General features: G+C 39.5%; 2 protein-coding genes across 5 annotated transcripts in view; both read right to left on the bottom strand.

Annotated features, from left to right (window-relative positions):
- Positions 1-624: 624 nt before the first annotated feature.
- LOC105670099 (uncharacterized) lies at positions 625-7,391 on the bottom strand. Of its 2 annotated transcripts, XM_067353992.1 has the most exons (4): positions 4,774-7,391; positions 3,855-4,038; positions 3,041-3,464; positions 625-2,503 (listed from the first exon to the last, which is right to left on the bottom strand). In XM_067353992.1, exons 2-4 carry the CDS (start codon positions 3,864-3,866, stop codon positions 2,214-2,216), a joined length of 726 nt encoding a protein of 241 aa, XP_067210093.1. In that variant the 5' UTR covers positions 3,867-4,038; positions 4,774-7,391; the 3' UTR covers positions 625-2,213. The 2 variants fall into 2 exon arrangements, with proteins under 2 accessions (XP_067210093.1, XP_012218852.1); XM_012363429.2 differs by lacking the exon at positions 4,774-7,391 and having other exon boundaries at positions 3,855-4,318.
- Positions 7,392-11,843: 4,452 nt separating this feature from the next.
- Positions 11,844-23,747, bottom strand: part of LOC105670105 (uncharacterized) — a 61,347-nt gene continuing 49,443 nt past the window's right edge. The window contains exons 3-6 of one of the 3 annotated variants that reach the window (XM_012363438.2): positions 16,942-17,248; positions 13,853-14,102; positions 13,413-13,769; positions 11,844-13,270 (exon numbers count right to left, since the gene is read on the bottom strand). In XM_012363438.2, coding sequence (XP_012218861.1) covers positions 13,059-13,270; positions 13,413-13,769; positions 13,853-14,102; positions 16,942-17,247 — 1,125 coding nt within the window. In that variant the 5' untranslated portion in view covers position 17,248 and the 3' untranslated portion in view covers positions 11,844-13,058. Of the gene's footprint in view, positions 13,271-13,412; positions 13,770-13,852; positions 14,103-16,484; positions 16,666-16,941; positions 23,466-23,747 lie in introns of those variants that run through there. The other 2 variants (XM_012363439.2, XM_012363440.2) reach the window with 2 other exon arrangements.

Genomic DNA, 23,747 nt, shown 5'->3' with positions numbered 1-23,747 from the left:
ATTGTCGCCGCGTGGCGATTAATATGTTGCACTTCGATACGCATTGCGTATATCTGCGCGTCTATTGTGAAGATACGACGCAGCCCTCTCGGCGTGGCTTGTTGTACGATCCATTTCTTATTCCGCTCGCTCGCAATGGTGGGCGACCGATTGCAAGTGGGTGACCTTTCGGAATTTGTGGGGGTTCGGTGCATTCTCACAATGCACGAACCGCCACCGCCACGATGATGAAACGCGCGAGATTACGTAGCCGCGTCGCTGCTATCTCAACCGAGACGCGGCTCGGGTTACGATTTTCCCATAAGGCTAAGGCCGCACTTAACCGCCGCTCGATATTCCTCCCGTGCTCACCGCGCAAATAAAGCACGATCCGGGTATATCATTTTCCGATAGAGATTCGTTATATATAAAAAAAAAAAAAAAAGGAAGGAACAAAGGCGGGCACATGCAAATCCGCGATTAAACATCCGTGCGTGACGATACAGTGATTGTAAATCGCGCGATAAATTGCACACGCGCGAAATAAATATCGTAAATCGCGTTTTATACTCGGCTTTGCGCAAATCCTATATAAATTGCTCGCTAGATGCGCCGATGCTCAAATTTATGTCGGATATCTTCATGGCGTTCCAGTTTCGTTCGTAATTCATTATCAGGCCTCGTTCGTGCCAAAAAAAAAGAAAAAAAATTACGAGGGAATCGTATCGGAATTATACATTTTATTCTGGTACATAATTTTGTGTGCGGAATTATACCCGATACAGGATTCACCTTTCATATTTCTACATTAATGTTTTATGGTTAATTTTGCTGTATTTAGTTCCCTCTCTGACCATGACTTTTCATGTTTGAGTGGCGGACTACGTCCGCGGCGAGTCACGCTCATGATGACCTTACCCTTTACCACAACGACCCGTTACGCGTTGCATTAAGGCACACGCTCACGCTCGGATCTGTGTCAGTCTGCTTGATTGCAGCTCCTTGATTTACCGGGCGTGCTGTGCTGGATGGACACTGCGCGACTATCGTGAATAATCCATTATCGAGCGATGTGAAAATCGCGCAGCCGATAATGGCCGGCAATCAATCTCGAGCGATACGGTATAAAACGAGTACCCGATGTAATGAAGTACGGAAGGATTTTTTTCCATATTTTCTGCTGTCCATATTTTACGCTGAAAAATTGCGACAAAATACCGAAATAATGAAGTGCAACTACAAAGAAAGCTTGAAATAGTTTTGGATTAAATGAACTATTAGACAGAATAGTAGCACAAATTTTGTGAATAATGATAAGCAAGAATGAGATATTACGTATTTAGATATAAAGATTGGAGAGCGGATTAAAACTGTATTAGTGCGATGAACGTCAAACGGCAGAATTAAAAATAGATTTTAAATCTAATCAATGAGATCTTTCTTCATTGTATAACTTACAAACTCAATTTTAGTTTCACCGAAGTATGAATGTTTCATGCATAAAGTTGGAAACGCGCTACTGTATACTTTCACCCGTGAAATTTGAGCAATAATGGATTGCTTAAGTAGCAAACAATTATTCAAGATTTTACTCCACCGGACAGATCCGTTAAAGGATAATGACCACATTGCCTTACAATCGTTGCTTTCATCATAGATAATTCGAGCTTTGCCGATAAAGATTGGGTTGGGGGGGCTAGTTAATTAGCCGTTGTCACGAAAACCACACGCTGCCACGCGAGTCACTTGCATAACTTAGCACCGGAGAATTTCGGAAGAGTCAAACAGTATCTCTTTCAATTGTATACTTCGCTTCAATTGTTCGCGAATAAGTAGTTGCGCTTATAAACGCTGAGATTTAACAACATTACACAATACGATAAGATATGCGTGAGTTCCATAGGCGAGAGATCGATGAGATATTAATATCGATGCGACACAGCAGGCAAAACATTTTACATATTTTACAATACGTATATCTTCTTCTAAAGAGAAGAATAAATTTATTCCATTCATACAGAAGACATAAGTATCCATGCGCGCACCATGAACCGAGAGTATCAAGCGCGACGAGCGTCGTCGTGTTATAGCAACTTTATATTATTATATATATATATCTATAATACTTTTAAAATTTTTCTTAAAAAAACGCTGAAGAGACATTATTTTACCCGACGGTGTATTCAGAGAAATGATCCTCTTTTTTTGCGCTTCGCAGACGACTTTTCTATGCGTTACCAGTGACCGTGACCGTGGCCAAGTCCGGCGTGGATGGCGGCACCGTAACCGCTTCCGTGAGCGGTGATCTTTCCGGAAGGACCGGCGATTACCACCGAACCAGCGTGCGGTCCAGAAACAGCCGCGCTTCCGGAATGAGGTCCGGCTAGAACCGCGCCGTGGCTGGCCGGTCCGGCTATGACTACTCCGTGCGCGCCGTGCCCGCCGTGCCCGCCGTGCCCACCGTGACCGCCGGCGTATCCTGCGTAGCCGTAAGCAGGACCAGCTGCATATCCTGCGTAACCTCCTGCACAGAAAAGAAGGAAATTTTAAGGGTAGCGTGAATAAAATTATTCTTAGTAAGTTTACTTTATAATTTCGTTAGAAATATTTAAATTTTGGAAAGTATTCTTAGTAACGATAATACTATTTTTTGTAGCAATATAACTTTTTCTTTACATTTAAAATTATTTGATACACTTTTGTACAGTGCATTACAGTGGCGGATTAAAATTTTAGTCTGATATTCGTTAATATGTATAAAATATTTGTTGAAACATATAAGCTACATATTGCATTAAATATCACATCATATAACACACAGTATATATGGTATAATGTTATTAAATTTACTAAAAACAAAAAAAACGAAAAAAGAGCTTAATTAAATTTATGTCCACTATTGTATCCGCTTTATTCTTTCATTTTAAATCTTTTTACAATATTTATCAAGCCATATTTCCAATTAGGAAAATTCTATCGCGCCAATTATTTATCACAGAGAATATTCTGCTTTCAAAGTTTAATTAAAAACATGAATTCGACAAATTTTATTATCACTCACCGATATAAGCACCATCACCTCCACCATAGCCACCGTCATACGGACCACCGTAGCCTTCCACGTGCGCTGGGCCGGCGATTGACGGTGAGACGACAGCTGGACCGGCAACGGCGCCCGAAACGTGAACGGGACCAGCCGCCGAGCCGGACAATCGAGCCGAACCTATCGCTGGACCGGCAACAGCGGTGGCACCTACATGAGGACCTGCGACGCTCGTCGCTCCCAGCACTGGTCCGGCAAGAGCCACCCCGTGTCCGCCGTAGCCGCCTAGACCTCCGTAAGCTCCGTAAGCTCCGTGGCCGCCGTAAGCTCCGTGGCCCCCGTAAGCTCCATGGCCCCCGTAATATCCGTGATCGGCCAAGACAGCTTCTCGTCGTTCACGAGGTGCCGCGGCAACGACAGCGCACAGAGCAAACGAGATGAACTGCGGATTGAAAAGTTCGATTTCAGGTGAGTCCAGCGATATAAGCTGCAGCTATAGCTACAGCTCTTATTTCGATGTATTATACGAAGTATCTTTTTGTCTAAACAATGGAAATTTGATTTTGAAAGAAAATTGGTTTCACAAAATGGTGCTTTAAAGCTATATTTATGATGTGACATTAAGCGGAAATAATTATTCAGTTGTTGTATCACTGTCTTAAATTTTTCGATAAAAATGTGTTATATATTTGCAACGCGTTTGTCACTTAATGCATCTCACTTCATCAATTCGCTGAAAAAAAACAGCGTTTAGCACGTTGATCGTTCGTTTGATAAGAAGAAAAAAAAAAGTCAAGAGCGCGCACTTCCGACTGTCAAAACAAATACTTACGAGGGTCTTCATCGTATCGTCCGGCGATTGCTTGAATGTTTCTACGACCGACTTCGGCGGACTTTATATACAGTCTCCCCAGGATCTCCAACCGCGCCCCCCACTGATCCCTTCAAATCATATCCGTTGACGATGTCGGTCTCTCGTTCATTGTGTAAGAAGGTCATCCGGCACACCCACCCTTCTGTGGACATGAAACCCTTGCATGACCTTCGCCGGGAACTCGTGGTTTAGAAATTTCAGAAACAACCTCCTTTGTCTAATCCGCGTGTTTCAGCGTCTGAAGCTTGCTGACTAACGCTGACTAACAATACGCGTAACCGAACTCTATTATTTTGCGATACTCTATTATTTTGCAATGGATATATTCTGACTACAAACTCACGTACGCATTTTCCCACTGAACACAAAAGATTATATCATTTATTTAATTTTGTAATTGACGAATTTATAAATTAATATTTAATAACGTACTCTATTTTTGCTTTAGAAAATCTACGGAAACATTTATTGAAATTAAAGTTGTTTTTATACGGTTTTGATTCTTTTCTCTGTTATTATATAGTCTCTTCAAGCCATACAAGTTTGTCCATAACAATGATTTTTTTATTTCTAAAAGCAGAAGAGATGTTTTATTTCTTCTAATGTTCACATTTTTTATACTTTTTTTTTATGAAAGTTTCTTCAGCAATTTTTATGTCTTTCTTAAAAGTTTCTTTAGTATGCAAGAAAGCTGGAAAACAGGCATGAAAAGAAGTAAAAGATTAAGTAAACCTGTGTTTAAATGAATTGAAAAGAGAAAATTATTACAAATAAAATAAGTATAATTCATTTCAACAAGTTCTCGTTGTTATGTTTGTTTTATTTGCAATTGTGAAGGTACACGCAATTGTTACGTATATGAATGACCTGGTTTAACCTTTCAAATCATGCTGGTCTGCAATGGAATCTTGTGCATTGTGTAAGATCGGTGTTTGACACACCCACTCTTGGCGTCGTCGACTCGTCGAACGACTTCCACAGACGAAACCCTGGGAAAAAGTTAAAATGAGTTCACTCGGCGCTGAGATTCTACCCCGAAAAATGATTCTCTCTCGCGAAAAGTTCGAAGTCTTCCGATTTCCATCTCTATGCGGAAGGTAAATGGCGACGAAAGTTAGTTTTCGGAAGATATCAGGTATCATACATCAATTTTGGAAAACAAATTGCCTAAAGCTTATCGCTTCACGCAACGGTCTAAGAGAAGATTTTTTGAAAATCATGAGATGTTCCCGATTAACAAGAATATGATGCAAATAGCTAAATGTAAAAGCAATTTTTTACAATTTTTCAACACTCTAATAACGATAAGATACGTTTAACAGAAATATCTTATAATTTAGCAGATTGTCACATGTATTGTATTATGGGCTTTGTTCAACAGATAATCGGTTTCTGTAATAATTATATTATTTTACTAAAGGTGCGTTATTAATAATAATTACTACATTAATTGCTCTTTGTCCTCAGTATTGCGTGTTGCACAATTGCATTATGGAGAACGCAGATACGCCTTACATCATTACGAGCAACAAATTAGCCTCAATGAGTAATTTCCATCGAATTGAGAGTAACAAATTCCTTTGAAGTATCCGCTACTTAGATTTTGAATCTCAATTACGCGACCACGTAGAAGGATAGGTCAGCCGGGCGATTGAGTCATTGGAGAGAAGGGCAACCGAGCCTTAACCCCAAAGATTGCAGGCCACGTATAGGGTGGATTGCAAACTCGTTAACATACCTCTTACGGCAAATTTGGAGTGAAAAGAGCTATGAATCTCATATGAGCTTCGTATGAATATTGATAATACAAGAGTGCATTAAAATTAAAATTGCTAATAGACAGAAATATTCAAACGCGCCAAAATACAGAGAATTAATCCTGCATGCTTATGTCTTATGCATGCGTAATTATAGTAGATATTCAGTTATAAATAATTATGCGTAGGATTTTAGGCGCGCCAAAGAGATTCGATTATCCACGCTAAATCCTCGACCGCATTCATTGTAAGAGGACGCACATATTTATAAAGGCACCGGTCACGATTAATTATTAATCATAAAAAATTTGGATTGTATCTAAATGTTTAGTCACAGTTAGTGAAGAAAATTTTATATAGCGTATAATTTTGGAGAACTCTGTTTGTTTCACCTGCGTAATAATGAATAAAGTTTAATCGTTACATTCACTGTTAGAGAGAAGAGAGAGTAGAGTAGTTAAAATTTATAAAGCCTCGACTCCGCGAGTGTGCATAATTATTAAACATTTCTTTTATGTTTTTGATCTCGAGTTTTATCGCACAATCGAAATTCTGTTTAACTAAATTTTGAATTTCACCCGTGCATTTGCATGTTACTGGAGTAATATATATTATTATGTAAGTATTTAAAATACGGTACGGTACGTGCCGTCATGAATGCAGCAGTTTGTAATATGACGAAGTTCTAGGTTGCAATTTATGCGATATGCAAGGTGAATCGACGCGGGCGTCGAGAGCGCGCTGGCTGGGAAAGAGCCGCGCTCTCAGGAATTAATGTGCTTTTCAATGCAATATATAACCGATGAAGCCAACCGACATCGCGCACTCGACCTTTAATGGGTGCGATGAAAGATGCGATCTCGAATGCTCTAATTCTGTGTGAATATCACGTTTCTGATAACAATTACGAGATACGTGATAACTGCTGCATATTTATTGTTCGCGAAAACATATTTCTCGGACATATTAGATTCCTTTTTGCGACTTTACATCACTCTATTTGCAATAGTATTTTTATTTGTTTGCATACATTTTTTAACGACATTTATGTGTGACTAAATAATAAAAGATAATTAATTATTATATTTATGTAAATTATATAATTATGTAATTAAATAATAATGCAAAACAATTTAAATTTTATTTTAATACTCTTTATACCATTTTAAAAAAATATCTAATCTTAAAATAATAGTTTTATATCAACGTTATTTTATATAAAAAAATTTTCATAGCATAAATATCCAAATAATTGTCACATGACAGAATATTATTATTCTCTTTTTGAAAGTAATCATGAATTTGATACAAATCTATCATTATGCCGAAAAAATATTCTCAAAGATTGTGTGAAAAGATACATTGTTGGCAAGTTGTGCTAAACAGATGTTTCGAATGTGTTATTAGACGAACAGGAGCGCGTGAAAGAAATCGAAAATTCGACCTTTAAGTATGATCCATTCTGCTTTAATTGCGCTATAAAACACTATGTGTCTGCAAACGTTTCACAAGGCGGTGCGCCGCCGTACGACTTTATCCACGGCATCACGTTCTGAAAATTCGTACCTACGTGAAGCGATCGAAAGAGGTACGGTTGCCCCGCCGCGATTGAGCGTGATCAATGCTAATGGTGAGACTGACATTTGCAGTCATTGTCTGCGGCGCAGTACGGATGCAATGCATCGCGATGTTTATGGGAGCCTGCAATCTACTCGCTGCTTCGTGTGAGATCATAGAAAGTCTTGGATAGTGCTAAACTTCAATTTATACAAAAATAAAAATAAAATTTAGCATAATTAAATATGAATGTAATTTATCGAAATTTCGTAATTATATTTAAAGTATCCACAAACATGTATATTTTTAAATTATAAAAATTCTTTTTGTAAAACTTTTTCCACTCTTCAGAAAATATGTTTCTATTATTTGCACTTTATAATTTTAATCTCCGCAGAGTTTATTATATTTATAAGATAACTTGTGAAATATTTTTCTTATGCAAAGTAACCTTGACCGTAAAATGAAACAACTCATAATGCTCTGCAAATAAATTCTTCTAGGAAACCCGTGCAATAATCGCACACCCCCGAGAGTGAAAGGACCGCGCCTTTCCGTATCCGGCATTCTGTTATAGGCTGCCATCTCCACTAATTATTACCTTGCAGTCGTTACGAAAGGCATGTCTTGTGTGACACAACTTACGGCTCTTCGCAGTAATCATAATCTTGCTCGTATCTTCCTCTTTCTTCGTGTCTTTATTCAAGCGTAAAATATTATGTCAGGCGCGATATGTATGAGTCAAGCCAATATTTATTATTCCAGAATAAATTCAGAATATTTTTAGGCAAAATCCATTATTCGTAATTAAAAGATATTAATATTAAGTTTGTTTTAATTATTGAATTATTTACATGTCTATAATGCTTATTTCTTTAAAATTTCATCTGTAGAAATTTGTTACTATCTTTGAATGAGGTCCATTAATAATTCAGAAACTTCACATTCAGCAGCTATATCCAAATTGCCTGGAAAAAGCAAACATGATAAATTTTTATGGAGAATAGCACTCCGCGAGACAAGCAAATATTTTGTGATACAAAACACATTTTTCAAAGAACAGTATTATAAATTTATTAATCTATTATTTAATTCATCTAATTATTACATTTTAAAATTTTTGAACTTGCCAAAAATAATAAAATAAATAAATAGATAGAGTGAAATGTAGTAATATAAAAATTATACTTTATTTATTTATTAATATTTCTATTTTACTTTATTATATTTGTCATGATAAAATAAAATCAATTTTTGCTGAATAAAGCTTTGCAAAAAAAGAGAAAAAAATAGAAACTTTAGCACGATTTAAAATTTGCGATATTTTATTCTTGGATTTCATATTGAATATACGTTTGGAGGACTAAAGTATTTCTACTTCGAGGAAAATATGACTCTTTTTCGTGTGTCAACTCTGGAACTGGTGGAACGTACTATTTGTGTGTCACAGAAAAGTAGAAAAGTGTGGGAAAGATCGAGGGGAAAAAAAGAAACACGAACGTATCCGCATTTCATGTTCTCTGTCACATCACCAGTCAGTGTTCCCATCGCCGAAAAGACTCCATTTGATTCCAGAGCTTAGCACGCATCCACAACGTTTTATTTTATTTGTGTGGTCCACTGCAGAGAAACGTAAAAGCAGTCGTTTACCGTGCTCAGCGAAAAAGATTTACAACCCTTTTATAGACGCTCAGCAGAGAATTTGCGACAAATCCGACGAAACATCATTACTTTATTTTCTGATACACAAAGCACGACAGAATGTTCAATTCAGTTTATAATACTTATTCGCGATGAAAAATAGAGATTCTCTTATAAACGAGAACCAACTTTTATTCGATTACCTGTTTGCCAATTACTGTATTCATCTTAACAAAGAGATTGTCTTCTGTGCTTAAGTGAGAAAATTATCCGTTTTCAATATAGAAAGCCAGCATTGTTCGATCCTTCTGTAATTAACTGTAATTTAATTAGCACCGTTAACGCTTGATTATATCAAAATTAATAATTGGTAATTTAATGATAATCGGTTAGAACAACAAAGCTTACATTAATGTATTAATAGTAAGTGTGACACGTAAATTAAATTCAATAAACATATGTTAAATGCTTCACATAAGGAAATAATAAAGACATAATATCATTGAAAAATTTAACAATAATATCTAACAATGTAAATTTATACGGTATCAGTTTTGTGCTTCTCGTTACGGTGCTTTGATTAATTAAATATAACTAATTTCGGGAATGCTGCAACCGAGTAATTTTTTTTAAATTGATGTAAATAGATGTTTATATAACCTATTAAGCGTGCAAATTAGTTACTGTGGTAAAACTTTGAAATAAGCCGGCTTTTAACGGACATTAGCAAAACAAATTTCCTTATCGAAGCAGGTTAACGCAACAGGCGGTTCATTTGCAATCTAATGTTTCATTAAAGTAGATTTTTGAGTACTCCCAGCGCTCTCATGTTTAGGAAGTCGGAACAATTTAATAGTGGATATGAGAAATAACTTTAACCATGAATACACACACACAAGGCGTATTTTGCTTTTAGCAGCTTTTGATGATAATATCTGAATAAATCATTCACTTTGTGTCGTTTATCAGAATAAAAATTTATCAGTATACGCGAGATAAGCTAATTACAATTTCTTTTTATTCTTCTAATAAAGTGTTATTCTATAAGTATTATTTTCTAACAAACAACATTATTTATTTAATGCTAGAGGCATCTCAAGGAACTTAGAGTATAATTGAATATTAAATAATTTATAGTCCGCGTTTCTACTTAAGCACACTTTAACAAGATATAAAATTATAAAGATAAGGAAAATGAGAAAATTTTCCGTGTGAAAGGGAAAATCTGCACTAAAAATATTTTAACGATAGTAACGCTGAAAAATGATTCTGTAATAGATGATTAATTAGTAACTGTCTGTTTCAGTAACATAATTGCAAGTCTTGTGAATTTAATATTTAATTTTCCTTTTTTTTTATTATTTCTCTTTTAATTGATGTTATATTAACGCTGCAAACATAATAAGTTATTACATTGCAAAGTGCATATGCTGCACATATAATATTGTTTATATCGTTTCTCATCAATTAATTATTTATCATATTTTCTTATATAAATTAATATTATTATAAATATTTTGAATATAATAATATTGTATTGCTCGCAAATTATATAGATGCAAATATAAACAACTAAAACGCTTGCCTTAATGTCATAAACTTATTGGTTGCAGTCTTTCTTATTGTGCTGCCTTAGCGCAGCTTCTCGATAATTAAAAACTATAAATCAAGGATGTTTATTTTACCATGAAATTTAATATTTCGTAGTAGAATGCAGTAGAATGTATGCAGGAATCTGAAAAAAATTAAATTTGTCAATATATAAATAAATATTAAATACAAAACAATTAATAATCATGATCACAAATCGCATTATTTTTATGATATTTCAGTGAGAAATAATATGCATTATACACTATTAAATATGTGCAAATTTTTTATTCTATTAAATATATTAAATTTCTATAAAATATATTTCTATAAAATTCTATAAAATATTGTAAATCTATTAAATTATTCTATTAAATATAAAATTAATACTTACAACTGGGAGATAAAAATGTTTTCTCCGCAAAAATGAAAGTTAAAATTAATTTTTTATATCGTTATTTATAAAAAATGGGTATTAAAAATGTATGAGGATATGGTCCTAAAACAAAAAAATTTAATTAATAATTAAATACAAGAGAGAGTAAAAAAATAATCTTAATATTTACAGTCTCTTTTTATTGCCATGTGGACCGACATATTTTTCGACTCTCCCTCGTATTTAAATGAATAAAAGCATCGAAATAATTTGATTATTGATGTAAACTTATTTTTTTCAATATTAATCTCTTGGTTAAAATTGGAGCAAATAATTAAAATTAATTTTAATTCGTGTTACAATCTTTTTACTTGTTTTGCTCCGACATCTCGTAATAATCAAATTAGTACATCTATTGTCAACAACATATTGATCGTATTAACTCAATAGCTCGTATATTGAAATCCAATAATTCATGTTAGACAGATTATCAGAGTAGATATTAATTTCCATAAATTCAAGAAAATATATATAAATTTTATATTATTAATACATAAAAATATTAATAAATAATTATACATGATAATATCAGCAGCATTAATATGTGCATGTTAAAAAAATATAAATATTTCCTTGATTTTAACTTTAGCAATTAATATCGAATTTCTTTTGAGAAATACAAATAAATGTAATAATAAACTAATTTATAATAAACTGTCTATTTAGTTTTAAACTTGCAAGAATAAAAAAAAATAATAAAGTGAGAATTATAAAAAATAATCTAAATTCGCAGACCATTTAATTTCAAGTGTAGAGCAACTTAATATACAATGAATAAATTAACATAGTAATTTTGATAATTATCACTAAAAGGAGTTTATGCGGAATAGTTAAATTTTAATAAAACAAGATCGATAAACCAATATTGTTTTAAAGACGGGAAGCGAGAAAATAAATTGAAATACAGAAAGAGAAGCATGATACGATCAATATGCGGTGGCAGTTGCGTTGGAGAATAGACAAGAGTGAGTTTTAAATACTGATGCTTTATTTTATATAAAGTATTGTATAAATGTATAAACGCTATAAATATGTGGTATCTATCTATGGTGGTGGTGGGGTGCTAGTCGTGATCGCAAAGAAAGGGTATGACGAGGGCGGGCGGGGTCGGGGGCCGGCGGCGGCGCGCCATATATTTACATTCATACACTCACGAGAAAGGCTGACCTACCATAATCTACCGGTCTCTCCTTTTCACTAACATATAACACGATTATATAATATATGTGTAATTGTGTGTATATATACGAGTACACATATAGCAATATAGTGTATGTGTATGTGTGCGCGCGTGTGACAATGTGTTCATATATATATATGCGCGAAGTAATAGGTAATAGTATGTATACATATATATATAAGAAGAACATATATGCGCATGGACGAGCATGTAATAATAATATGTATGCTTGGGGTGCGGCGGTAAGTATAACAACATGCGGATAGGTGCGCTTTTGACGCGCGACCGATCCGTGGAAAAAAAAGAAAGAGAGAAATATGTGCGTGAAGAGCGGCGGCCTTACGGATGGTGGAAGACGTAAGAAGAGAAGATTTGGCCGGAACAACGGTAGGTGTTCAGAAAACAGAACAGATCCGGTTGGTCCGACGACGAAGTGCCAAAGCTTGTCCACTTGCTAGGTCCATGGCGGTGCAGCGGTGTGCACGGTGTGGCTTAGTTGCACGCGGCGCAGCTCAGAACGCGCATCGGATGTGGTGTCGATGCGTGACGAGAGACGACGTGTTTGCAGATTCGCGGGCGAAAACGGGGTGTTCGTAAGCCGAGATCGGTAAACGCGGCCCGAGTCGATTCTCCGTTGGTCCCGATGAACGGAAATTGACTAAATTTGTGACCCGGTTGTGACGGGCCGAGAACGAGGAGGAGAAAGCGATACGAAGCCGCGGATCACGTATGGCCGAATCCCGGCTGTCGTCCGTCTTTCGAATCGCGCATCATTCGGTTCGCGGTGCGCGCCATACGTACGACCGATCGACCGTTTTTCTGTGTGTATTCCGAGCGTCTACCGGATCATATATCACTGTAGCGCTCCGACCATGTTCCGAGACTGGACGAAGCTTTGGGAAGAAGACGTTGAGCGCGTTTGAGGATCGTTCGAGACCGGTAAGTGACTGTGGTGGGTTTGCCGCCGTCGCCGAGCCGAGATCGCTGGGGTCTTAAAACGTCTATGCCCACTTGCCAAGGGGCGCGGGGATGACGGCACCGTGAGCGCCGAGTCCGGCGTGGATGGCGCCAGACGGTCCGTTGATCACAGCAACTCCGGCATCACCGCCACCGAGGGCACCACCGATACCAGCACCACCACCACCGATGACAGCAATGGCACCAGGGCCAGCGAGTCCACCGCCAAGGCCGAGTCCACCGAGTCCACCGAGTCCTTTTTGAAGAAAAAATATCATATTGGTAAAACATTCAAATATTTTGTAGGCGTAAAAAAAGAAAAAACAAGACAAAAATTAAATATATCCATCTGTTTCTCATTTGTGCAATTTATCTGATCTGAAATCTCGAAAACGTACCTCCGACGAGGGCACCAGCACCACCACCGGGCGCGGCGTTGGCAGCAGCACCAGAGCTACCGTCATCACCGTTGATGCCACCGGATCCGGCGTAGAAGGCAACACCACCGTAGCTCGGTCCAACGAGGTTAGCGGTAGCCTGGGATGGTCCTACGAGGGTGGCGGTTCCCTGGGACGGTCCAACAAGGGTGGATGGGCCAGCAGCAGGTCCTACAAGACTGGCCGGTCCAGTGCGGGGTCCACCGACGGACTTGGCGCCCTCCTGGGGTCCTACGAGATCAGACGGTCCGGTCTGGGGTCCAACGTTGGCCTTCGGTCCCTCAGCGGGTCCGATGTCAGACCTGCCGCCAATCACTCCTGCGAAAAAGAGCGAGCAATTGTTGAACATCGAGGCGTCCGATCTCCAAACGATGATTGGAGTTCCAGATTTGGCTACGCACCACCAGAGACGATCTGCTGAACTCCAGCAGCGCCAGCCGCCGCCGCCGCACCAGCAGCATAGCTGGCACCAAGACCGCCGGATCCCAAGCTGGAGGCACCACCCTGGAGGGAGGCGGCGGTTCCAGCACCAGCGGCGAGTCCACCGGTCAAACCGGCACCACCCAGACGTCCGTGTCCGGTGATGGCCAGACCACCACCATGGGCGATTCCGGCGCGCGCCGTCGCCACTGCTAAGCAGGCGAACACAATCTAAAAAAAAAAAAAAAAAACGCAAGGAGTCAGACGTGAACCATCCGGCCGAAATCGTTGATATTCGAAAAATGACGAATTGAACACGCGCCGGCTTACGGAAGCGTCACGCGCGCGCGTCGTCGGTGATATCGCTGTTACGAATCGAGATTTCCATTGGCTTGGCGCCGATTACCGAGCGGCATAATCGCGGCTTTCACTTTCGATTTCCACAAGCGTCGGCTCGCGATCGTGAGCTCTAAAAACAACGGAAATGGCTTCGCGTGCGAGAGGAGGTTTCCAGATCTCCGAGATGATCTCGAAATCTCACCGGCGCTGCGAGGGCGGCGCGGTTACGCGATGAAAGCGCAATAAGAAAGCGCGCGCGTCGACGGAGAAAATCGAGCAAGAGAAATACTGCTTACCGTAACGTTTCGTAATCAGCGTTTCCCTCCCATCCGAATCGCTTACCCTAGTCACCACGCCTAATGACCGTATTAGGAAAAGATTCCGGAGTATTCGTTAATAGGCTGCGGTACGCGCAACCCGCGTCGCTAGAAAAAGTTGTCGCGATTGCATAAAATCCACGCGAACGAGTTAACGTGAATCGCCGATCGGTGCAACGCGAAATACATTGCACGAGATAATTAATCCGTGATCGGCCGTGTAGCTCAAGTTTACGTTACTGAAATTCAATTTAATTTAATTTTATCGATATTAATTAATGAATCCGTAATTTGCTAAATTAGAGTCCGAGTTAAAAAATTACAAGAAATTTTTTTAAGAAACGTGAAATTATAGCGATCAATTGGATATATATTGGCAATTACATCATATCTCGCGAGATATGATTAAAGCCCGTGGCTCGTAATACGGGAAGTGGCGTTTAGAAAGGAAGTGTTTCATGCAGCTATACAGCAATCGGCTGATTAGATATATCGAGGCTGTACGTAACCAATGTTTCGCGATCGCACGCGAGCCAGTGTTAGACGACGCGTGTGTCACGCCCGGTTTAAGACCGTTGCGAACTTAAATGGCACCGCGGCCTGGAATTATGCATATCTAACGACTTCGCGAAACTTTCACATCCCGTTTACGCGGAACGAACGAACGAACCAATGAACAAACCAACTATCTCGCAGCCGCACTCGTGTGACGTGGCTGACCGAGCGTTCCCGCGACCTCGCGATCTGAAAAGGATCGATCGTGCCGATTTCAAAATCGTCCCGTGCAATCGAACGCCGAGCGGGTCGGCCCGCTATTTCCGACGACCGCGCGACATTTGCAAGGTCGGTTGTAATAATAAACATATTATTATCGATAATCTTATCGAAAATGCGAAAACAAAAACATTGCAAAATTTGTTATAATAATAGAGATATATCGTTATCGAGATATTACAAATGCGAAGGTGTAAAAATAGGCAAATTAAAATTGTGTCACGTTTTCAGGACGAGCAAGACGGAACGTAACGGTAGATCCAGCGGATGTTATGAACGTGAAATGACAAGGAAAGTTCGAGAATGCAACGGTGGAGAGAGAGAGAGAGAGAGAGAGTAAAATAACAAGGTACGCGCATTCACCGATGCGCTAAGTGAATGAAGATGCGCCGAGAATAGAACCGGTCGCGAATTAGCTCGCTTATTCAATGACGATGATGATACTACTTCTACAACCGGTTTCGCCGAGAGCGGTCGGCGCGCGATGCGGTAAGATTTCTTTGCTTTATGAATGAGAGTTGTCGGTTTGTCTGTTTGTGCGTCTGTCTGTCTGCCCGTCGGGAAAAATAGCGAGAGTACCCCAACCGTGACATTGAATCGCCATCGCGGATGCAATAAGAAGCGAAGAAGCGGCGACACAATGGAGACGTTAATAGATGTGCATTTATCAGCGCGATCCGAAGCTTTCGTGCTTGCGAAACGGCCTCGTTTGCCTTTCGTTTGCAGAAACAGTATTCTAAATGCAATCTTGTTTTAATTCTGTTTCTTGTTTGGTTTCAATTAAGAAGCTTCAGAACAAAACATTCGGGAGATGAGCGTTTACAGAGGTAAACTTTCGAAGCGACTGTAAGAAATTTACGAGTAATATCGTGGAGAACTCGAAACAATTTGAAGACTGTTTAAACTTCTGAAAGCTGTTTTCTTCACTGTTCATTCACGGCGGCGAATAAGGACGACGATCCAATTAAAACAGTGTGCGATAAATTAATAAAAAAGAACAAATGAAGGAAAAGAACACACGATTTCGAACAAGCGACCGTTTATCAGAGCGACAGAGTCGCGAGCAAAGAAATGCGCAAGCAAATAAAGGTCTAATAAAGTCCGATCGAAGAGCGAACGACGGTTAAAGCCAATCGAGACAGACGCGAACACCTCACCGACCCCGTTTGTGGGAAATACTCACAAAGGCCTTCATGTTTGGTGTGTGTATTGGGCTGGTAGTCCGGTGAATGACTGACTTGGGCCGGGCCGGCGGGCCTTATATACGCCTAACTCTACTCTGGACACGCTCCACAATCACCATCCTTTCGAAAGCAAGCAAGGCGCTCCACCACCCTCCCTCCAGAAAAACTATAATCCGCGGTACGTACCGAGCGGCCGTCGCCGGCGAGTCCGCGAGTCCCACCACCCGGCTACGAGGGTGAAGGGGGGTCCCCCCTTTACGGTAATGCGCGATAGATAGAGGTTGCCCCGTTGTGGGCTGTATTCGCGGCGGCTATGTCCACGTCTAATGGTCGTAGCAGCCTCCTACTCCTCCCGCCCCACCGTGCGGTCTGCACACGCTCGACTTCTACGCGTCGGGCCGCACCAAGTGCGACCGAGCACACCACCCGGGTTACCTGGTCACCTACGATACTAACTCTCTTTCTCGGCAGGCGTGGTGCGCGACGTGCGCGAGCGGTACACAGCACACAGCTTGCACGCGGCCAGCAGCCGCGGATCCTTCTTGGTTGCGATAGACGGCGCAGGTGCAGCGTCGAGTGACGCCGAATGATCATCACTTTGGCTAATTGGACAGCTCTCGGCCGGTGCGATGCGTCGTTATCCCGCGATTGCGGGATGAATTCGAGTAGGCTTTTAGATGATGAAAGCAAACGTTCTTCATCGGTGCGATGCTTCAGGGATGCTTTACGGCAGTCTGTGGTGTTCACAATGGTCTGCAACATTCTGTTAAATCAAGAAAGTGCACTAATCGCGCGATTAATTAATTAATTACAGCAGCAAGTGACCGTCGTCTTCTTCCTTTACGTAATGACAATAAGCTGGACGCGCTTCGTTTAATGCAATTAAAAAAGCGGATTATTTGCAGTCGATCGATACTATCGACTTATAATTTCACTGGAAACTGCAAAGTTATTAATATTATTCTATACACATAAGCAGAGATTTAAAAAACGATGGTTAAAAATAATTAAAAAGAGATATCTTTAAAAATATTTTCTTCCAATAATGCCATAATTAAATATATTATGCACATTGTTAACCGAGCAATTATTGTCGGAATACTGATAATAAAAAAATACATTTTTAACTTCACGTCATTATATTTTGTTGCAACTTTATTGCTGAAGAGACGTGAAGAGGTAATTTAACGGAGAGTCACGATTGATGAAAATGGCATCTCGACTTCGGGGTCACGATGGGCTATGAACTAATCAGAGACGTCGGGTAATGCGCTTATTTCAACAGTGCTTATTTTAGCCAGGCTTTCGATAGGCTTTAGAATTTTTAATTTTTTTACGTTTATTTGAATGCAGAATGCTTTTTTGCGGGGAAAAAGAACGTAGAAGTCCGCACAATGTTCAAATAATCGAAAGTTATTACTATTCATGAAAACCACTATCTGCGCAGTGTCCGTGAGTTAAAAATCACGAGTAACACCGAAGTTTACATTCGGACACAAGCGGACTGTCGCACGAAAAATTCGTCCTCGGCTGCAAAAAGAAGGGAAATAAATCCAAGAATGGCGAAGCAGCGGTCTTGATTATGGCCCGCTCGTTACGCTGGAAACGAGACGTTCGCATCGAAAAGGAGTTGCACGTTTGGCGCAAACGCTGAAACGTTCTAAAGAGTTGGAATTACGGGTCGTTGAATGGCCTTAAGAGACCTGAATTCTTTTCTAAATAGATTGCCTGCCGCAGCCGTTGCCACCGCCGCCGCCGCCGTCGCTTGTTACTTATTACCTCAACCTACTAATTCCAGCTGCTATGGTGCACTATGTTGCAAACTGAAAACAAAATCGCATAATTTAATAAGGTCTGAAGGATTGTCCATCATTGTGAGCGATTTGATCGTTGTAATTTGTCCGAAGCGGTACTTGACGGCTCAACCGTTTCCAATCATTTCGGAATTGCATTCACAATTGTATTATATCTGTTATCTCAAAAACTTTATAGTCACTTTATTATTGTTAATTAATTTTACTTATTGCGGTACACAAAATAATAGCAACTGTAATAATATACCGAATAAATGTAATATCTAAACTTCAAATCTATGTTTTGTAAAAGTGTAAAAGCATAGCGTTAAAAATATTAGATAAGAATATTGAATAATTAAAAACACGAGCTAAAAATATGCGCACGAATATGAATGCATAAGTATGTTACAAACTGTTTATGTTTGAACGCAACATCGAGGCGTGATAATCCACCAAGATTAGGTTCCCCTCTACAGATTATCGTGTACGTATATTTAACGCATACTTCCTCTATACTTTCTTTTTTTTTTTTTTAAAGCAGCTTTTCATAACACACACGCTTTGTACGTAACAGCGGCAACGAGCGATTGCTGGCATCTCAACGTCGAAGGTGTTGAAGTGCAACGCGTCGAAACGCAACACGGCTAATTACATCCTATTAATTAGTTTTCGTTTTCGCACGATGCCCCCGCTTATCATACGGGCCACGAGTTTTCCGGCACGCGAAGTGAAAGCCATTATATTATTTGGCGTTCGCGAAAAATGCCGATATATCGCGAAAGTCGCCCGCGCACGTATCTTTTCTCGCCCGGCAGCCCTGACCGGTTTCGAATATATAAATTCAATGCGTGGCGGCTGCAGTTTGCTCTTTTCGTTCTCACCCTCGAACCGAGCCGACCCGCCGAGCAAAGGTGAAAAACTCGTGCGAATATTAATTGCCTCATTAGCGAATTAATCGCGCAATTACTTAATCAGTAGCGTGCCTTTTCCGCGCGCGACAATAGATACGGCGCGCTTCATTCACAGCGATGAAAAAAGCGGATCACTAATTACTCGCGATTGACCGATCCTATCGATTCGACTAATAATTTCGCTGAATACTGCAGAGCAGTTATTAACGCATTGTCCCATTGGAATGCAATATTTCTACAGCTTAGCAGCGGCAATCGCGCCTCGCGATCTCGATTTTTACGCTTTTGCCATCGGAATCGCGACGGAATCTAGTTTCGCGTCCGTTCTGAATTATTGAGTGATTTTCACGGATCGACACAGTATCGATTGGCTCGCACCGGTGTGGTCGATATTCAGGAAATACGCTCCTGTGATAAAACGACTTTCTCGGCGACCGGCAGATCCGATATACCCGTGAATCGAATCGAAATGGAGGTGATGCGATTTACTTCATTTGAATGGGGAAGCGTGATATAGGATTATCGCGGTGTACTTTCATCCGCGAAATTTTTTTTATTTAAATAATTTAATTTGCACAGAATATACGCGTCGGACAGAAGCGCATAAATCAGAGGTTATTTAGTAGCTATAACTTGTCGTAATCGTAGATTCCAGAAACTGTGATTATTCATTACATAACGATTACCGCCCAAGGCATTAAAACTCATGCACGTAGTATTTTCATGTCAGACTGCCCGTTTGAGAAAACGCCATTGGTAACAATCTACGTGTCTGCGGAAAACATAACATCATCCCTTTCTCCGCGCAACATTACGAAGAAGGCCACAACATACGCTTGCTTTTATATCTTTATTTATTTCTTTGAGTCAACAGCTTTCATGTTTATCCCCAAGCGACGGGTAAATTTTATGTATCTAGATAATTCTAACTTTATTTATTTGCTGGCAATATTTCTTTAATTAAATTGTACTGGCTAAGCATCTGCCGTAGAATTTTTAATTATGGCATATTTCTTTTATTAAGCGCCATTTACATGTTACACGCTCTCATCTATATTAGATATTTATTCAAATCAGGGATCGCAATATCTCGAGTAATGCATTCGCCATGCGCAGCCTTACGTATTCCATTTCGATATATGTCCCTGCCAGCTCAATTTTCGCGAAGAATACCCTTCGCCTAAGGTGACGATTCCGCGCACACATCGCTTCTCGTACACGCGTGGAAGCTTCCGCAACATTGCATTTGCAAACCGACGCCGCGACCTCGCGCCGTGATGTTCGCGCGACGGCGCGGCGCCTCGGCGCGCGCTGCGCTTTTGCTCCAATTTTTACATAACACGAGGATGTGAAACTGGAGAAATTTTATTCATGAAATAGCACGCACGGGCACCAAGATCCATGGGAAAACTTCCTCCTATGTAATATGGCGTGATGGCGCAGCCACACAGGCGCACTGTCGCCGATTGAAAGCGAGACGGCTCGTCGATGATGCGCAGCGCGATAATAACACGTTACACGCGTTGTACAGCTAGTGCAGATTGCTCGGTTAGTGGATCAAACTGGCTTGTGTAATCCGCCAATAGCACGCGCTGCATCTTCTTTCTTTGATGTTGCATTTATCGCAAATTATTTGGCGAGTCATATTGTAATTGCAGGATTATTAATCGTCAGATAAACTTGATTTCGACATTATTCTCTTTGATGTATTCTAACGTGGAAATAAAAATTTAATTTTATTACAAAAATATTGCTATGTATTTGAGCAAATTATTTGTAAAATTTTCATAAAATAATCCGCGAAAAATTTTTCACGCAAAATAATGCATTTGACTGTTATATTTCGGTTGAGCTGGCTAAGCGATTTAACGCAAATCTGGTTATTGACTGATTCATTAATTGATTCGAATTATCGACGCATAGAATCAAGATTGACCTAATTTCTACGTTAGGTTTAAATTTGTGTGCTGCATTTCCATCTCGCTATACGCAATATTAAGGTGATCCATTTGCTCACTGAATTAGTGCGCCTATTACTGAAACAGCACTGCATAGACACGGCTATACATCCCGCACTGACTGTTCCAGTAATGATCTAATTTGCAAAACGCTTTCGTAATGAGCGATGAAAAAAGAAAAGAGTCGCGTAGAATATTTAATTACATGTTTAATTATGCTATTTACACTGCGTTATTGAGGTCAAGTGAATCTCCCTGCCGCTTGATGCATAAATAAGTTTTACTATAATTGAATACGATCACAACTGCGATAAGCAGGCATCATCGACATTTGAAGTATCTCACGCAATTAACAAACAGAAATGTATCATAAATAGTTATGCGCTTAGTAGTAATAAAAATAATGCAGAAGCGACGTTTCAAAATATTGTGCATGCGATAATAATCGGAATCGGAATCGCACGATATATTGTAAAATTGCTTTCTCTCAGTATTTCACAATCATCCAAAGTAAAATATCCTTCCATGTCAGCATTTCACTTGTTCGACCCAGATATCGTTTTATGTTAGTACAATGAGTGAGCAAATCCGCGAAATACGAGTAATTGCAGTTTATGTAAATCTTTATGACAATACGATGCGTAATATAATGTAATGGAACGGTTTATCGCAGCACTTTACAGCGCGATGTCATTTTAATGTACGAACTTTAATTGATTCTAACTGTTTATCTTCTCCGTATCTCGTGCTTTGAGAACTTTTTCTCTCGTTTAAAGTACACGTTATGTCAAAATTAAGTAAAAAATCTTAAAAGTAGTACCTACGCAATTTACTTTCGTCATACTTTAAGAAAAAATAATTTTCGATTAATTAAATATTGAAGAATTATGCTTTTTAATAATAAATCCATGGAAATGCGACGACAAATTATTGCGAGGTGCTTGAAATAGCATTCCTATCGTATCTTATTTAAGTTTAGTACGTGCTTTTGGTTTAAGGCCAGCGGCTTAAAATTTCATTGAAAATTAAATTTTATCGTAACCGACAATGATCGTTTGCACGCCTTGACGTTAAGAGTGGTGCTCGGTAAGCCGCGCTTAAGTTTTAAGTAGAGGCGTTACAGTGCCGGCTCTGCCGAGCCCGGTATTGTTACACCTTCAGTCACGTATCGTAGATATCATCAACGTCGCTACTACTACGTATATCTTCCTGGCAGGTATAAACTTCCGACAAAGTTGCGGGGGTGCATTCGATGCTGAAAATTAACCGTTCCGTCGCGAACCTCGAGTCGATTTACCGCCAGCGGCAGCCCACAATTTTCAAACATGTTACATAGTTATATAATACGTGTTCTCCGTATGAAAAATGGAGAAAAGCAACGCGCTGATATTGTGTAGCAATAGTGAGAGCTATTTCACTGCGAACAAACTCGCTATTTGTAAACGCGCATTTTCCAGAACATATTTTTGAAAAAGCCATAATTAAGAAGCGCTTTACGTTGAGAGAATGTCAGAATTTTAATACAGAGATGAGAAGGAAAACAGAGAGAGCACAAAGGATGACGGATTGGCCGCGAGTGACGCGCGCCTCCACTCGCATTCTGCCACACTTCGCTGCAGCGCCGACCAGGCTAGGAAAGTAGTCTTACGCAATAGGCGGAGCGGGATAGTGTGGGCTATCGCCGTTTCAGCAAAGAACTGCCCATCATTTCCGTGTTCTGCCGGCCGCTCTCGGTTGTGAATGCATGGTTCGAGCGCGCCGGCTCGTACGTGAATATCGCCACACTGGATACACAGTGCATTCTGGTCGCTTTCGTTGTGCATTTTTTTACGACGATCGGAATGTGTCCGTTAGTTGTAGCTCTATCGATCTGATAGTTTCTTTCGAATGATTTAACGCGCGAATGACGACACGTCGGAGGATATTGCCGGTCGATTAATTGCCCGCGCCGGAATCTCGTTCACGTCGCGCAATAGTTGCGTGTGCTCATCGTGAAATAGCGTATTTATAAATAAGCAAATTAGTCATGTAATTAGAACTTTTGCATGTAAAGTTTAAGTGTGCGTCAGAATGTTTTAATATCAGAAGAGAAACATCGTCGCAGTATAGTGATTAAGTAGCGACAGTGATTTTAATTTGCTGTTATATAAAAACATCTCATTTTGACTTGTATGTAATGAGAAAATTTACGTGATTTTAATTAATTTTAATTAATTTTTTATAACAATTAATTTATGGCAACAACAATAAATTACTAAAAATCATTAAAATGGTAAGAATTGTAATATGTGAGTATGAAATTTTGTTATAAAATAAATATTAAATAATGATGATAAAATTTAACAGCATTAATTTGACCAACAATATTGCGGGCAAATCATTTGATATTTTTTGCGAATAATAAAGATGAGAGAGTGATTATTTTGCATATTTATAATGCAATTACTGTCGCTCTGTTCAGTCATCGATAAGGATTAAGAACGTCGGGCGTGTTACGAGTGGGCGTGTTACGAGATTAAGGGAATTTCTGCCCTTGAAGATGATAAAAATATATTGATTTCATTACGCCGCGCATAGTGCCACGGGATTAAGCCAAT

Source organism: Linepithema humile, chromosome 4 (genome assembly GCF_040581485.1).
Source record: "Linepithema humile isolate Giens D197 chromosome 4, Lhum_UNIL_v1.0, whole genome shotgun sequence".
Lineage (NCBI taxonomy): Eukaryota > Metazoa > Arthropoda > Insecta > Hymenoptera > Formicidae > Linepithema > Linepithema humile.
The sequence above is the reverse complement of the archived record's forward strand: the minus strand, read 5'-3'. Positions and strand labels throughout refer to the sequence as shown.